The sequence below is a fragment of the Leptosomus discolor genome, chromosome 6 (assembly GCF_034619465.1).
Source record: "Leptosomus discolor isolate bLepDis1 chromosome 6, bLepDis1.hap2, whole genome shotgun sequence".
Classification (NCBI taxonomy): domain Eukaryota; kingdom Metazoa; phylum Chordata; class Aves; order Leptosomiformes; family Leptosomidae; genus Leptosomus; species Leptosomus discolor.
Window position 1 is genome coordinate 50,733,380 of NC_141396.1, and position 17,135 is coordinate 50,750,514.

At 38.2% G+C, this 17,135-nt stretch overlaps 1 protein-coding gene across 2 annotated transcripts in view; it reads left to right on the forward strand.

Moving 5' to 3' along the window:
* Window positions 1-17,135, forward strand: part of SVIL (supervillin) — a 105,826-nt gene that overhangs the window by 71,158 nt on the left and 17,533 nt on the right. For both annotated transcript variants that reach the window (XM_086466384.1, XM_086466383.1), the window contains 7 exons: window positions 2,375-2,504; window positions 6,512-6,589; window positions 7,182-7,250; window positions 12,828-12,978; window positions 15,629-15,718; window positions 15,801-15,887; window positions 16,940-17,117. In XM_086466384.1, the coding sequence (XP_086322510.1) occupies window positions 2,375-2,504; window positions 6,512-6,589; window positions 7,182-7,250; window positions 12,828-12,978; window positions 15,629-15,718; window positions 15,801-15,887; window positions 16,940-17,117 (783 nt within the window). The remainder of the gene's footprint in view (window positions 1-2,374; window positions 2,505-6,511; window positions 6,590-7,181; window positions 7,251-12,827; window positions 12,979-15,628; window positions 15,719-15,800; window positions 15,888-16,939; window positions 17,118-17,135) is intronic.

Genomic DNA, 17,135 nt, shown 5'->3' on the forward strand with positions numbered 1-17,135 from the left:
TTCTTGCATCTTTATTCATACAAAGGGTGCCCTCTAATTGTTGCTGAGTCAAGGAAGTCTGACTTTATTGCTATTACCATCGTTCGAAACAAATGCATGGCTGTAGGTTTTACACAGAAGTGAAGTTTTCCATGGCATAATGGACATACATGTTTCTTGAAGTGGTGATTTCATTGCTCAAAACAGACATGTGAAACGGAACAGAAATGTACTCTCACTCTAGGAATGAGTTGTTTCATTAGATACAAGTGAAGAGTGGAGGGCTAGTATGAATCCATCCTTATGACAGATGAGAAAACAAAGTCTCCAGAGAGACAGAAGCATTCTCAGAATTATAGATTTTCTCTTCCTGATCAACCAGGCTGTTTGGGGCAAAGGTGTAGGGCAAATACCATGCAGTAATGTCAGTTAAAAAAAAAAAAATTATTTTCCACCTGCTATGCTGAGCAGCTGTAGAAATTTTTAAAAACAAACCCATCTTAGGCCAAAGCTGACCAAAATGCCTTCCAGCTTCAGTTATCGCAGATCATTTCTGAGAAAGCTGACCTGAGACAACATAACTATTGAAGAGAATTCATCTGCATGGTGGCAATTCAGTCCCATCTTGGTCTCCTCCACAGTTTCACACATGCATGGATGCACTCCAGAAGATTAGTTCTGGGCAGTGAAATCTTGTGTACTGGAAACAATGACCATGGCCTCAACTCCTTGTTGTGAGTCCTTCTCACCCCTACTCATCCTGTGCTGTGAGGTATGAAGCAATCAGGCAATGTGAAGCCTGCCAGTACTGCCTGCCTGGGCAGGAAGAGAGGAAATAATTGCTTTCTTGAATACTAACATTCTTACTGCCATTGTATTCTGTGGATTTACTGTTTTCTGCCTTCTCAGTTTTTCTCAAATGACTGCCTTAGGACCAATTGGTCATCTTTGAATAGGTCAGTAGCACAGCGCTACTGAAACTGCATCCCCGGGATTTTTGCAGGAAGCAGCTGCCTGAAACTTGGCTTCTAGCTAGGGTTTTTCAGTCCTACCCTTTCCTTCTCCTCAGAGTTTCAAGACAAGACTTACTGTGTAAGGGTAACAGTAATTGCATCTCTAAACAGGAATCTCCATATCTTGTGGTCAAAATAAGTTTATCCACTGAACCTGATCAAATATTGCTAGGGTTAAGGGGTTTGTATAGTCCTTACTGAAATGCCCTAGATTAAAGGAAGCTATGTAGTAAAAATCAATTCAACTAAAATAAAAATTATTTAGTGGACCAATGCAACTGTTTGCACAAGTACTGCAAATATACATTTTATGGATTACTCAGAATGATTTCTGAAAGGTAGAAAGTTCATACAAGTATTAATTTCTGAAGAAGGCAAGCTGAAGATCATGTCTGTGTAGACCTTCTATTCCTAACTGACTTCCCCTATCCCCAGAGCTAATCACCTCAAGGTTCTAATTCTAGCAAAATCAGTCTACATGCAGTCCCCACCAGAGCCAGTCAGTGTCCCTTTGTGCTATATTCAGAATTTTGCTCAAGATTAGGAGATAGCAATTCTAAAAGATCCTACTTACCTGAGATTAATGGTAATCCACATTTTGTATATAAGACATCCTTTAAATAAGTTGAATCTTGCGGATAGATTTCACAGCTGTAGTGTAGTTAGCACCAAGTTACTAGTGCGTTGGTACTACTGATTTGTGTCACAGCAATGCCTGAGCTAAGCAAGAAGATGCTGAGTGATCTTTGGAGTCTGATAGTAACCTCAGTCACTGGAGTTGTAGTGAAAGCAGTAACTGCAGAGTTGTCATTTGATGTGCCTGAGACCTGATTGGTGGGTACCTGCTGAACAGACTTCTCTTTTTCTTGGGTCTTAAAGAAAATAATTTTTAAAATCTTTTTAAAATGAGCACAATAAAGACCAAAGGTGGGATTGATCTTATTAACTTTGGATGTCTGCAGCATAAGGATCCATAACCGAGCTAGTCACTCTCTGCACCTTATTGACAGAAGGAAGCGAAAAAAGCGGTGATTAATCTGACCTATTTATGTGCCTACTTTAGGATGATCTGTGTTGCACCTTGGTTTCCCTTGACTGTATTGTCAATTTCTACTGACTATATGAAGTAACTGGGGTGCCTGTCTCAGATCTAGATGTCTGTGTTTTGACAGGCGATTCCCATTCAACATGTTCAGTAAAGGCTTGGTGTTTGTTTGTGAGCTTTGCATATGTGTATGAAATGTAAATAACTATCGTTAATGTTAGAAAACTTAATTTCAAATTATCTTGAATGCAGTATTACTGAAACAGTAAGGGTAGCTTTTGAGGACAACAGGAAGTACAGTGTTTAAAGTTACCTGTTGGCATGGTTTTTCTTCTAGGTTGGCATTGCTGAAGAAGAGTGGTGAAGAAGATTGGAAGAGCAGGCTCAGCAAAAAGCAGGAATATGCAAAAGTGTCTGTCACTGATCGCAGTGCACAGATGCAAGAAGTTGAGCAGCTGTTGAAGAAGGTAACTCTATCCTTGTTTGGAAAAAACGTCTTGCTTGAAATGCTTCAGCTTCTTGAAGATGCATCCAACTAGACAGGCATGCCTAATATTAGCTGCTAGCTCCTGCTATTCCTTTTGTTGTCAGGCTTGTTTAAAAAGCAATTCTCCCAGCATGAGAGCTCTTTAAACGAGAATCTCTTCACTGTCTTGGGACATATAATATTGGTTACAGTGTCTTTATATCAGCAGATTATGAACCAGTAAGTGGGTTTGTAAGGTTTCTGGAATGTACAGGTATAATGATTGAAGCCTTTTTCTCCCCAATAAAATTGTCTTCAGACTTTAAGTTCAGGTGTTTTCTTTAGTGTGAGTGAGCTTGTGAAAATTTCAGATTCCTAAAGCTGTCTCTGTGCACATTTTTTTTTTTTTGAGCAGTAATTTTGGATCCTAGAAGCACTGAGGAAATGCAGTACCAGAGCATCCATGAGCAATTTGGCTTTTGGTTATCTTGCATGATCTTTGGTGTTTGTGGATAGCCAAAACCATCTGGACAAGGTCTGTGTTGGTGAATAGAGTGGGAGATGGGTAAAGGGAAGTCCACGTTGTTAGCATGCTCTGGCTATGTCTATACATGAGTAAGTTATGTTGCCCAGCAGGAGTGGATCTGTAAAGCAGAACAGTTACTGATGAGGACCTGCTATCCATGCCATACTTGCTCATTTTGCTTCAGTGAAGTTTTGCTTCAGGCTAAATTTAGTCTGCTCCTGTGGCCTGGCTGCTGTTAGCAGCCCTGGTATTACGTGGGAATCCAGGAGTGCACTTCAGGGCTTAGTTTCATCCAAAAGTCTGTGCATTCTGCAATGTGAACCGAAGCACAGAAAAGTGAGGGTCATTGGGAGATTTGCTTCAAAATGGACTGCTGGTTCAAACTACAGGACTAATGTAGAGTTGCTTCCCTTTGAGTCTAGTATTTTGAATAACAGTGCCAGATAAAATAGGCTGTTTCAAAAGCCTTTAATTTTTGAAGAAGTACTTTCACAGAGGACAAGTGAAGATAAAATTTGTGTTATAAATTTTACTAGTGGGGACAGTAATCTTTGGGTCCTATTACTTAGTTTTGAAAATGCTGCTTCAATTAAATAGTATAGGTAGACAATAACAAAAAGGCTCCAGTGTATTGAAGTTGTTACATAGTCTGTCATTATTGAGGGTAAATCTGTGCCTGAACATGTGACTCATCAAGGGTGGTGTGTTAACTGGACAGAAAAACAAGAAAGCTAATTTCTGCAGTTTGGTTTTGCCCTGTGGACTTGCTCAAAAATCCAGTTGCTAGTTTGAAAGATGTCCTAAAGCCAAAATAGTTTCAGCGAGGAAAGCAAAATTGCGGTCACATTTTTAACAGGCTGGTCTCCAAAATGACAACTGTTGAGATCAGATAACAAATGTACTCCAGCTAAAGACAATGGGGTTGAGGAAAAGCTTTAAGCAGCTGCCAAGATTAGGGCAGAGAGAAAATCTTTGTTCTCTCTTCTTGCTCCCCAGCACCCATATCCTCCCTGCTGTGTTACCATGTGCAGCAGCTTCACTCAGCATAGCACAAGTTAGGCTTTTAAAGTAAGTGAGCATGAAGTGCTTGAAGAGTACAAGCTTTGAAGTGACAATGCTAGCAGTGGGTGTTTCTGTGACACTGGGTCACCCACTCTGTTGGTTCATGTTAGCTCTTGGCTATTCAGAGCCTAAATCAAAGGATTTGCATGTCTGCCAAGGGGTGAAATCTTGGATGTGTAAGACAAAAGGCTAGTCTTACTAGATACACAACTCCTTGAACTGTATTGGTATTTGTGATGCTGATTTGTTATGTGATACATGGTAAATAATGCCAAGCTTCACTAAGTTGATGACACTGCTTACAACACACCATGTTGGCTGCCCTTAAATCTGGGTATACTATTATTGATAATTAATCAATGTGATGACTATTATCCTTTGAGGACCATGAAGCAGTGTGCCACTGAAGTCTATTTGTAGAAGAGCTTTGAGACTACGATGTACTTAAGAATCTTAGGGTTTTCTGTTGCTGGATTGCAATAAAAATGCAGGAGTTGTATTGATGACTGTCTTTTGAGCTAGTTAGAATACAGTTTCCACACATGGCAGTCATGCATCAATACCAAGGGTCTGTGAACTTCTGTCACACACTGCTGGTTCAAAATAATGCCTGAAGTTTGTAGTTGCAGTATGTCACTTCTGTTAATGTGTCAGATAGCTTTTTAGGTTTTCTTTCATGTGTGTGTCTCTTAAAAGAGACTAACTTGTTCTAGAGATTTGATTATTGAAGCATAGCTGTATAAAATAGAAGTTATTAGAGTACATTTGTATTTCTTATAAACAAGAAAAGTTGAAAGATTCATACTCTTAATAAAAGTTACATTAAATAGTGCTATTTGATCACTTCTAGTCAAAATGCTTCTGTGCAGTTGTCTGCATAGTGAGATATTTCTCCAAATGTGTTATAGTCATTTATATATAGGCTAAACTGTAGAAAAATCATAAAATTCATGGAAAAGCTGACAGAGCAGCCTCAAATAGGGGAAAAAAAAGACTAAGGAACTAACTCCAGGAGATACAGATGAGGGGGGAAGTTGAGATTTACTTGGAGGTCCAGCATCTGTTTTGATGATCACTGCACATAGGAGGAAAATTTGTTGGAGGCTGTGAGACTTCTTAAATTATTTGTATGTATGTTAAAATGTACTTGGACAGGTCAAGGAATAGCTCTAACATCAGGGGAACAACTGTACACTGAGGAATATCTTACTGGAAAAAAAATACCCTCTTTTATTTGGGAAAAACATTTTGGATTTACTATATTTGTATCCATCATCTTAGGCCAGATGGTGGAAGAATTCCAGTTTGTTGGGTTTTTTCATGGGTAGAAAAATTAACTAATTGTCCTTAGTATCAAAATAGCAAGATTTACTGGAATTAAAATTCCTATTTTATAGTCAGCCATTTTTAACATACTCCCTGATTAATGTGATTACCAGCTGTATTGCAGTCGCATTAAAGCAGTGAATGGCATTTGAAATGCACTTAAATTCTTATAGCAAGTTCAAATTACAGCTCAGCACTGTTGTTAAAGGCTAGAGCTGAACAGTCAATTCAAAATTACTCAGAGATGAAGAGTATAAAAATCTTAAAGGGGGTAAGTCCTTAAAAAATGACCTTTAAGCAAAATAGTAGTCTCTTGCTGGAGTAATAGTTTTATCCATTTCCTGTGTGGCATCCACCAAGTGCTCATATCCAGTTCTAATCAAAGCTGAAACTCTAATGATTAGGCTTCGTTTTGAGCCACTTTAATGAGCTGCATTTACCCATATTCTGTGTGATGTTCCACATTTGCTTTAACCTATAGAAAGGAAAAAGAATTATAGATGATAAAGCCATGTCTAATCAGCTTTGGGTAAGCCCAGCTCTGAGGCAGGGGTTATTTGTAGGCTTTGTTTAGAATGGTGAACTCACCTTCGCTGAGTGCGGTAGGCTTAGTAATTCCCTCCAGATGGCTTTTGAGCATCCCACTTTTAGTAGTCATTCTTTCCTTTCGTCCAGAAAATAGATGGCTTGTTATTTAGCAGGGTCTGATTAAACTTGCAGCAGAATTATTCACATTGTGGTTGACGTGGTTCATCAATTTAATGGTGCATGAAAACAGAGACATAAAAATTACCGGCATATGAGAAGTGTATCTTCTGGCTGTGACATTTTGTTCTGTGTTGAGTTGTAGTGATATTCTTACTAACTTGTTTAATTCCTGCATGGAATGGCTTTGGTAAACATGCTGTTGTGTTATGACAACATTGTTGATCCCTGGCTTTCCAATAGGGAAAGCATTTCTAGAAGATGAAAAAATTCAGGTTTACTTCATTTTAAGAAATTTGTGGAAGAGGAGTTATTTTCCCACCCTGTCTCCATTTCTGATAGTCCAGTTCTTTTCTAATTCCTTTGCTTTGCTTCTGTCCTTGTCATAGGAACCTGTATATGCTTCTACTTACTCTCCCGTTATACCCGTTCTCCATAAATTTCATCCTTTTCTACCTATTAATCAGGTGAGCAAAAGTCTGCACAATTTAAATGCTCAACAATTTAAAGTAAGCACATTTTGACAGGATTTTTTTTTTTTTTTACATAGGAAATTGATAATCCTCTTAACTGATTCACCAGCTTAGTAAATGCTGCTTTAAAGAAACATAGTATTATGCCACTATGCTGTGTACTCTTCTTCAATATACATTCTGCTAGTGTTTCTCTTATAGGTTGCTTTTCTAAAAATTCTGTATCTGTTAGGGTATATAGGTGAGAAAGTAAAAGAAGAAGATATTATTGCATTCATTATAACGCTAAGAACTTGCAAGTTGTTAAAAAGGGTATATAAAAGGAGCAATATGTAACTGCACAGTATTTATTTTAGCATAAAATGCTGTGTACCCCGTCTTATCTGTAAGTGATGTGCATATACAATGTAAGACATAAAATCATCTAATTTATCAACTGTAAAAAACAAGCTGCTTTAGTTCAGAGATGACTTTCTTATAGTGCTTTTCTCTAGTCCCTGTCTAAGGGATTTTTGCCTTGGCGCATCCTGCTTCTATTCTCTGACTGTCCCATCTTCCTGCTTTTCTCTCTCTTTCTTCCTTTAAGGTCTGTAGTACTAGTTTGAAAGAATCAAGCTGTCTGATTTCTGATGAGCGTCATCCTTGGAGGTGGAAGGTGAAGTGCTGTATAAACTTCCTATTTAATTATTGGAGTAAGACAGAAAATTGACATTCAGATCTAAGATGCACGTTCCCAAAGCAACTTGCAGTAACAGAGTTAACTTTGTGTTTGCTTGGGAATAGAGTTCTGCTGCTGTTCCAGTAAATGTTAGAGAAGCTTCTTGTGAAGTGTTCCTCAAAATCATGTCCGTATGTCTGCAATTCCATCATAAACAACTTGAAGAATTTACTTACGAATTAATAGATAATGAGAAATAGAAACTTTCTTCAACTAGAGCTAGGTAACAAAGTTGTCTTTGAGCAGAAATAGAATACTGGATCTTGATCTGAGCAAACAGTACCTGTTTCATATGATCAGAGGTAAAAAAAGCAAAGGCAGGAGTGGGTAAAGAAACAAGGTGAAGAAAAACATGAGGAAACAAGGAGAGTTCACTGGAAGGTCCCAATAGATCTATGCAAATCTACTTCTGCTTTATTACACCTTCTTGTCCCTTGCCTCCCAGCTCAGATCTGTGGTTGTAGTACTATGAGGAATCCGCTGAGTTCTTCATTCGCACACAAAATACAGTGTATGTTGCATGTGGGGAGTGTTCTGACCAGCATGCGTAATGGCAGTGAATCCAAGGGGCAGATACTCACTGCTAGAACATCGGATGATGATTATGGCAGAGGCTACTGGAACTACAATAAAAATTTTGACTACCGTTTCCACATTCACTTTCATAGCTGTTTTTGAGGATGATCTTTTACTCTGAATTTTTTTTTTTTAATTAAAAATTAAGTTTGGGGCTAGTAACTGAAATGTGTTAGTGTTACCTCTTCTCTGGGAGCTGCGGATTTAATACAACTTTATTACTACTTACTTCAGATAACCTATTCATTTTGTTGTGACAGAGTTCACCGTCTCTGTGTATCTAGGAACTAAATATAGAGTCTAACTTAATAACATAATATCCCTTCAGTAGTGAGAGGAGGTCCTTCAATGGGCTGTTCATCCCATCTATCACACCCAAAAAGTGTTCATCTTTCCATTGACCATGGTGAGCGACATCCTGCCCTCTGAGAAAGCCGCTCCCTTCTCGCATAGTGCATGCAGATTGGTTGGTTTGTTTTCTGGCACAATTAATAGTTTGGTTGTTTACACCAAACACAAGTTCAGTATGTTCTATTTTGCTTAAACCACTTCTGAACAGAAAGACGTGCATTTGCATTCTCCTTATAACAAGACCTACATAAAGTTGCAGAGGAAAACAATGCAGAAGTTTTCCATACTTGTAAAACTGTTGGATTCTTCTTGTGCTTTGTCTTAGGAGCCTAAACTAGAGACGTTCTTGTATTAAAAAGCAAATAGATACTTTTTAGATTCTTCTTTTATATAATTTATAACGTTGGTTTTAAATGGATCCTCCATTTGAAAAATACATTTTCTATGTTCATTCCTGGTTTGGACTCCCCCAGGTAGGGGCAGCCTTGATCTTCAATGTAGAAAACCATTAATTCTCTTATTTCTTGCATCAAAAAAACCCAAAACAAAGCAAAACCCCAAACAACAAACAGCATGCTAACGGACTCCTATCAGTTGTGTTCTTGTGACCTAAAGGGGATACTGCTTGGACTGGAAAATTGTAAGGTACAAAATGGAGCATCGCCTAGATGTGAACCCTTTCTTAGCATGAACTGACGCTGCAAAAGCAGTGGCATACCCCCAGGAAATGTGTTACAGTGCTAGAAAAGACCAATATCATCATCCAGCCTAGCCAGGCAGTGGGAGAAAAGTAATTTCTGTTTCTAACTGTTCTTGCATTGAGTCTGTAACTCCTCCTCAGACTTAAAACAGACCTTTTGGAAAAATATGCAGTCTTTATTCTAAACTGTCAACATACAGAAAATTCACTGCAATATTAAGTAATTTTTCATGTGTAATTACTCTCACTGGGTAAAACTTAACCTTCTCTTCAGTAAAAATAAATACTCTTCTGATTTAATCCGAAGTAGATTTTTTTTTTTTCAAATCTTGAAAAAATATTTTAGCCCTTTCCTGTAACTGTTCAAAACTGTCAGCATCCTGGATAGAAGTGTAGAGGATGGAAATGGATGAGCTATTGCAGTACAGATTATCTGTTTGGAACAACTGTTCCATGAGAATTTTTCTCATCTTTTTCTGTCTTCCTAATTGTCTGGGTTTTGCTGATTTCCCTTATCAAATAAGATTTTTCTTAAAAGCCTTGTTTACCAGAATTTTCTGATAATCTTTTTTTTACCCATCTGTGTGTTATTTCTTCTTTGTCTTCATGACTATGTTGGTGTCATCCTGAGGGTCTTCTCAGCAGAACTATGTCTTTTTTCCATGTGCAAGAAAACATTTTGCTCACAGTTGAATGAATCAGATCACTGCATGGCTCTTTTCTGTTTAGAAATAATTTTTCAGTCCGTTAACTAGTTTGCAGCCTGTAAACTGCACTGATTTTTATATTGCTCAAAAAAACTTCCAGAGTGTCATCTGTGATTGTCTAATATATTAAAGAAATCAGAGGTAACTCTGTTAACATATTTAATCATACTTGATCTCATCAAACTCACCATTTTGATTAAACCTGTTTTCCATAATGCCACATGGAATGGCATTAATTATGTGCCTGTGCTTTGATTCTTTATTGATTGTCTTACAACAGTCTTCCCATGAGCGTATGGAACAACACACATCTTGTGTGACCTGTACCTACATGCTTTAGTTCTACTGCTTCTAAATAGTGTCCCCATCTGAGCTTTTATCAGCCCTACACATTTACTCATTTTCAAATGCCTTTTTTTTTTTTTTTTTTTTTTCCCCCAAAAAATCACTGCTTGTGTTTGGGGCACCTCCTATTCCAGTTATTTCATGTTGTTGGATGCCAGTCCATCTGATCCTTTTTCTATTTCACTTCATTTTAGGAATTTATCATTTCTCTGTAACAAGAGTTACCGTGAACACATGGATGTATTTTTCTTGACAAAGTAGAATATTTCATTGAATGTTAACATCTTTTTTTTTTAATGGAAAAAAGCATTGAAGCTGTTGTCTTTCTAAGCTTTTATTTATTCCTGACACACTAAAATAATTATTGTTTTGGCTTTTATTGGGATCTTTAGCTCCCCTTAGCAAACTGTCACTATTACAAATCTGAGACTTATTCTTCTTTCGCATCTTTTTTTTTTTTTAACTTGGAAATAAAATTTGCACTTAAAAGCTTGTCGCGTTTTACCTTTCTTGTCGTATTTTGTCCCGATCAGAATGTGCTTTGACCAACTCATTGCTCCATAAATGCTGTCATTTGGCAATTGTGAAGGCTTTCTAAACTACTCCCAATTACCAGGTGTATTTGTTCTGAAATTTGACAGTTGTGTTGGCTCATGTTAATTTTCCAGCTATAGAAAATGATTCTTTCTTTTAAGCATCACATACACTTTTGTTTTTCACCAGGACTGTTAGAGCAAATTAAATAGGTTAGAGGTTGCTTGGTGTCTATTAAGCTTATAAATTTTTTTTTAGTTAATTTGTTTATTAATAGAGGAAGTCTTCATGCATTAGGAAGAGATCTAATATGGAATCGCTCTGAGTTTTGTAACATACACATTCAGCCTGATTTAATTTTTTTTTTAGGAACTCTAAGGATGTCTTGCCCAACGGAGCAGCTTCAAATCTTCATTAAAAAAAAAAAATACATAGAATGTTTGTTTCTATTGTTGGACAGCTACTTACTCTCTTTTTTTCCATTGACAAGGCTCCAGAATTACTCAGGTTCTTTCTTACAATTTACATGTGCAGTGATTAACATATACACATTCTAGGTCTGTGTCCTCAGAATTTCCAGCAGCTCTGTAGACTCTGGAGCTTCAGGTATTTGCTGGAGACAGAATACAAAATTAAGCCCCATGTCACTTAAGAGAAAGAAAGAATCCATATGACTCTACTTCTTCCTGCCCCTCCCTCGCTTCTATTGTAATCAAAGCCAGCATCTTCACTAAGTTAAGAGTACTTGTTTTGTGTTTGAAATTTTTCTTGTGGTTTCATTAGGTACATATTAATTTCCTGCCAAGGGCTCCTTTAGTATGTTACTGTGAGGTTTTTTTTCTACCAGCTGTTCATACCAGAGGTGGCTGTGCTTCGGACATTGAAATGGGTAGAGACTGGGGGAAGCGAACAGAGATTACTTCCAGTGTTTTTATTTTAAGCATTCAGATGCTTTTACTGAAGAGCAAGCAATATTGAATAGACTTGCATCTTGTTATTTCTGTCGAACGTTTTGGACTTCTAGGGAACAATCAGAGGTTTTTATCTTGATTATCATGACTTTCAGTCATAGTGTCTGGCTGCCCACCCATCTTTCCTAATAAAGAGAGCACAAGCATTACTGCAGAAGGCTGCAGAGGTACATGGAACCAGAGGAAGGTGTGCAGGGCTCTCATATCCTAATCCTTGTACAAGCCACTTCTTGGCTTGGCTTTACTCTTCTGGCTGATGGATACTGTTACTGGTAAATGCTGAAAACTACTAAATCTCTATTTTGGTGTGTCCTTTGCAGTCACAAGTTATATAAAGTGACTGATTTATTTAGTCTGATTGATTTTTAAGAAAACAAATAGATAAGAATATCTGGGTTCATATCTCTTCCTTGTACCTTGAAATGGAGAAGAGTGTTTACTTTGTGTTCACAAGCTTTTGGGTCCTTTTTCATTTCCCCTCTGTGGTTGTAATGAGCTAGATCTGTGATAAAGCTTTAGATTTTAATGTGGTTTTTCAATTCTAGCAGCTAGGTTGTAAAGAAAAATGCCAAATGGTACACAACTTGGAAGTAATTCTAGAGTTGACAGTCCCATGCACTAAAAGTACTTTTATACTTGATTTCTATGCAGTATAATCCCTGAAATGTTGCTACTTTTTTAAGATAAGTGCATTGAGGCAATATTTCTTTGGCCCGACCTAGCTACAGCAGAGTATGTAAATTCGGTTTCTTTCCTGTTTAATGTACTGTCATCAATCCTTTGTGTTAGGAGGGCACTAAGATACTTAGTGCTCCTAGCTGCTTCTAATCACTCAAGCTGTTGGCTGCCACCCTCTAAAGCAAGCAAGAAAAGCTGACCTAAAAAAAAAAAAAAAAGAGCAGGGGGGAAGAGATGATCACAGTCATTGGAAAAATATTCAGTAGAGCAAGCTGACATAGGAACTAAAGTGAGCAGCCTCTGGAGAGATAAGGCTGCTAATCCTGCCTGGAGAATTGAGTTACTGTGAGAGACCGATTCAGAAATCACCAGCTGAAGTTAAATTTCTTCTTTGTTATTCCCTGGGCCACCTCCAGATTTGCACACTTGAAAACATCTGCTGAAAGTCAGTTTAGTGATCTCAGTAGTGCAGGAAGTCATGCTTCAACAGAACAAGGTCTGGAAAATCATATGCAGAGTAAATGGTTTGCTTTGCTTACAGGGATACCATTTGCCTTGGCTAGTAGTTTCAAGAAAAGGTCAAAGAGCATAGATCCTGGTCAGTTTATATATTTTCTTGTAAACATCTCTTTCTCTTTTCCCCCAAAAAAAGCAGAGAATGGCAGATAACCAAGAGAGTCAGATGACCATTGAAGAAAGGAAACACCTAATTACAGCTCGAGAAGAAGCCTGGAAGTCCAAGGGTAAAGGAGCAGCCAATGACTCCACACAGTTCACTGTAGCTGGCCGAATGGTAAAAAAAGGTCAGTGATGAAATGATCCTAATATAAACAAGCCGCTGCTTATCTGTCTAGTCAAAATAAAGTCAAGCAAAAGCTGTGCAGAAACAGTATCCATGTTTAGCAAGAGGAGGACATGATTGTCATGAGGCTGTTCACTCTAGCTTCTTGCGTTCGTTGGTATTGATCCATTTTGTTCTGTGCTGTTGCACTACCATCCAGTTATTACTGGGCTCTGTCTGACGGGTGGTAGTCAATCACTTGAAGAGTCATATGTTTCGGTTTTCTTTCTAATACAAGCCAGAGGGCACAGTTGGATTATTCTTTCTTATTTATTCTTCCTTTGAAAACCCAGGTGCACTGTCTAGAGAAGAGTTGTGAAATCTAGTTGTTGCTATTGCTGGCACTTGCCCTGCTCTGAGGATCACTGGGAATATTTAGCAAACACATGTTGTTTTTATGGATGCTGTTTTGGTCCTCAACTTGGAGTGTTGAGTTTGGCTGAAGAAATCACTGAACAGATTTCTGCATAGAAGCAGGGAGTAGAAATGACAAGGGAGCAATGTTGATGTTTTGGAGATCTTTTGAATTCAGTCACTGTTTCCAGGTGCAATCACTCTTCTGAAGTGGACAGGAGTCTCTGAAGGCTGTACATGGTAGAAATATAGCTATTCATGCAGTGCGCCTGGGAAAATGGTAGCTTTGGGAAGAAGACATCTAAACTGATCTGTTCTGGTTAATGAATATTAAATTTTGTTTTGTTACAAGAACCTGGTTATTAAATACAGCAACAATGAACCTTGAGGTCAGTGACAACCACCAAAAAAAATCATTGTGGAGTGAGGACAGTATTGCAACAGGGAGTAACTCCATTTGCAATCTAAGCCACATTCTGTTGGAAGATAAACAGGTACATGGTATTAGGAATTACATCTATTAGTAGCATATCTTAGCTGCTGCTTACATTGTTTTGCCACTAGAAATGCCAGTGGTCAGTTTTTCAAGACTAACCTATTTTGGACGGTCGCCAAGAAAAAGTGTTCCGTTGTCTACAGACTGCTTTTTTTTTTGCCAAATAGATTGGTCTTTGGAAAGGAGTAGAAGGTAATAACGTTTGCTCTTCTTAATGGGAAAAGAAAAATACCTTGAAAGGATCTCTTTAGGTGCTGCAATCATTCTTTTGGAGAAGCAAGGTAATCCAGTGACAGCAGCTTCAATAAAAGTAGCCCAAGTGGAATTTTATTCAGATGTGTGCTATTTCTGTCGCCTAAAAGAATAAATTATCATGATGGGTTTTTAATTTAAGGTATGATGAGAAAGCAATGCAAAATTAAATCCTTGTTATATACATGTGTTCAGATGCTGTATTTTAATTGTTTCTTATGGCTGAGAATTTTTCAGTCATAATTGGAAGGTGATCCTTTACTAACATCTGAAGCAGTTCTCAATGTGGTCTTGTGGATTAAGTCCTGGGAGAGCTGCTTAAGAGCTGTGTCCTCTTAAATACGTCTTGATGAAGGCTTTACCAGTTGATTTAAAACCTGCTGGAATTTTGAGTCTCTGAGGTAATAGGGAAGAAAAATTATTTGTGGAAAAGCTACTCAATTCTGTTCTAAATCTATCTTGGTGTTCGACAGTTACGACTTGCTAGGAGTTCCATTAAAGATAGTGGAAACATAGTTAGTATGTAATCTCCCAATATCTGTTGGAGATCAGTTTAATCTGATCAAAATAACTAGAGGCTTAAACTTATGTGGCTTGGTAATTAGTAAGCTATGGCTAAGTGGAAAATAGATATTAGAGGAAAGTTTAAATGTCAGTTTCCCCAGTTACTGAAAGTCTAGGCAACAAGAAGTAATAAATGCAATTCTTTACTTCAGTATGCTTTTTCTACCTATAAAACCCACGAAATCTATAGAGTGCCATATCTCTTACTGGAGCAACATAGATTCACGTGAAAAGAACTAAACAAAAACATCTTATTTTATCCACTGGGTCCAAAATGAATTGCTTTATGATAGTTACTGAAAAGGAGGGAGGAGAGTATCACAAAAGGAGGGAGTAGTGCTTGATATGATGGGGACTCTGACTTCCATTTCTACTTCCATTTCCACATGTTCTTGAAAATGCAACAGGGCCCAAGAATTACTGCTTAATCCAGGGACAGCATCCACGGGTTAGATGCATCCCGCTATGTGTACCAATAGAGATGGATTTTCATTAAATAAGGGGGGCTGAGGAGGTGGTGGTGGTGAAGGTGCCAAGCAAGATCTTGGTAGTTTCCCTGCTAAGCATATCTTTTTGTTAAGAACAGGCTTGTGGTAGAACTGGAGTTGAAAACATAGACCAAGTGAACTGCTGCTACCTTGAAAACAAGCAAAATTACTGTAGTCAGGAGAAAGCGTGTGTCTTGTGTTAGCTTGCTTACAGATACTTGAAAACAAAGCTTTGTTCTTGTGAATGGGACAGTTTCTGAGGCTGCTGTTGATTTAAGGAGCAGACAGGGCAGTACGCTTTGCCATCCATACAACAGTTGTGGAGGCTGGGGAAGTATGAGGGACTGTAGGAAGAGACCAGGCTTGTCTGTTTTCCCTAAATAGCTTCCCCTGTCACCATTGTTGGAAACACGGGCTGACCCTGGACTGCACTTCCTATGTTCTCTGTTCTTATGCAGGCCTGGCTTCTCCAAGTGCGCTAACACCAGTAGCATCCCCTTTCAGTAACCGGCAGAAGTCTACCACTCCAGTTACAAAGCCCTTGGAAGGTAAGGAATAAGAATGGCTGAAATACGTTCAGGCATTTTTACTTCCTGTCCATTAACAAGTTTTACTTTCTGGTTTGCTTAGAAATTGAAGCCAGGCCTGATATGCAATTGGAATCAGATATGAAGCTTGACAAGTTGGAGTCGTTCTTGGGAAGGCTGAATAACAAAGGTTGGTAGAGTTACCAAAGGTGGCAACGTACCCACTCTCTGACTTCAGTAAATCACTTGAAGTACCTCTTAGTTAAAATACGTGGTAACAGAACCTGAACAGTCTTTGTTCAGGCTGCACTTACTGATCACACAGTTTATTTTTGTGATTCAATCTTGGCTAAATTTTAACAAAAAAGCCTTATGCTATTGTATTACAAATGTACAAAAGAGTAAGTCACAAGTGCCTAAAATAGCTTTCTTCTTTCTCTATACTCGATGTACACATTCTTCTTGAGAGCAAAATTTCTTAAAACCGCACAGCCAGTCTGAGCCATATTGCCATATAAAGTGAAACAGCTTTAAATGTAGTTTCATCTTATTAAATTCAAGATAGGACACTATGCTGCTCCCAAGCACAATTCATTCACCTTCCTACTTTTTTGAAAACTGACTCTCTGTAGCAGCTCATACCGCTTCCTTGTACAGCTTGTTGGCTACCTCTGAAGCTGTCTAGAGTTCTCTGGTGTTTCCATCTCATATGCCTGTCCTCCATTAGTAAGACAAAATCCTTTTGTAATTTGTAAAGTGTCAAATTTCAACAGAGGAGGCACTAGCATACGATAATGATTGTGCCATACTCACTAGTGTGAAGGAGTGGCTTTTCCACTCGTAGGTCTAGTAGATCTTTCCAAAGGAAGGTATTTATTACGTGGTTGGAGGCAAGATGGAATATACAAGACCATAAAATGCTTATATCATCCTACCAAAACAACTCATTTTTGATAGTGCCTAACGTTCTTATTCAGCCATATTTCCCAACCATTTTGTAATAAAGATGATTGCACATGAGTAGCAGTTACAATCCATTTTTACTATTCTTTTCCAACAGACTTTTCTACCATGTCTCCCTCAAATTCCATCAATTAAAACAAAACAAAACAAAACAAACCCACCAACACCACCAAAACCCCACCCCAACAACTACCAAACAAGCCATGTTTACCTTTTCTGGACTTAGAAATTCTAGTATGGTTATTTATTGGGTGAAGTGTTGGGGTTTTTTTCCCACAGTTGCTGGGATGCAAGAGACCGTGCTGACAGTTACAGGAAAATCTGTGAAAGAGGTAATGAAGCTGGATGATGATGAAACGTTTTCCAAATTTTATCGCCATGTGGATTTCCCTTCCTCCTCAGTGCCTTTGGACCTTGATGAGGACTTTGATGCCATCTTTGATCCTTATGCACCAAAGTAAGAACTATTAGTTGG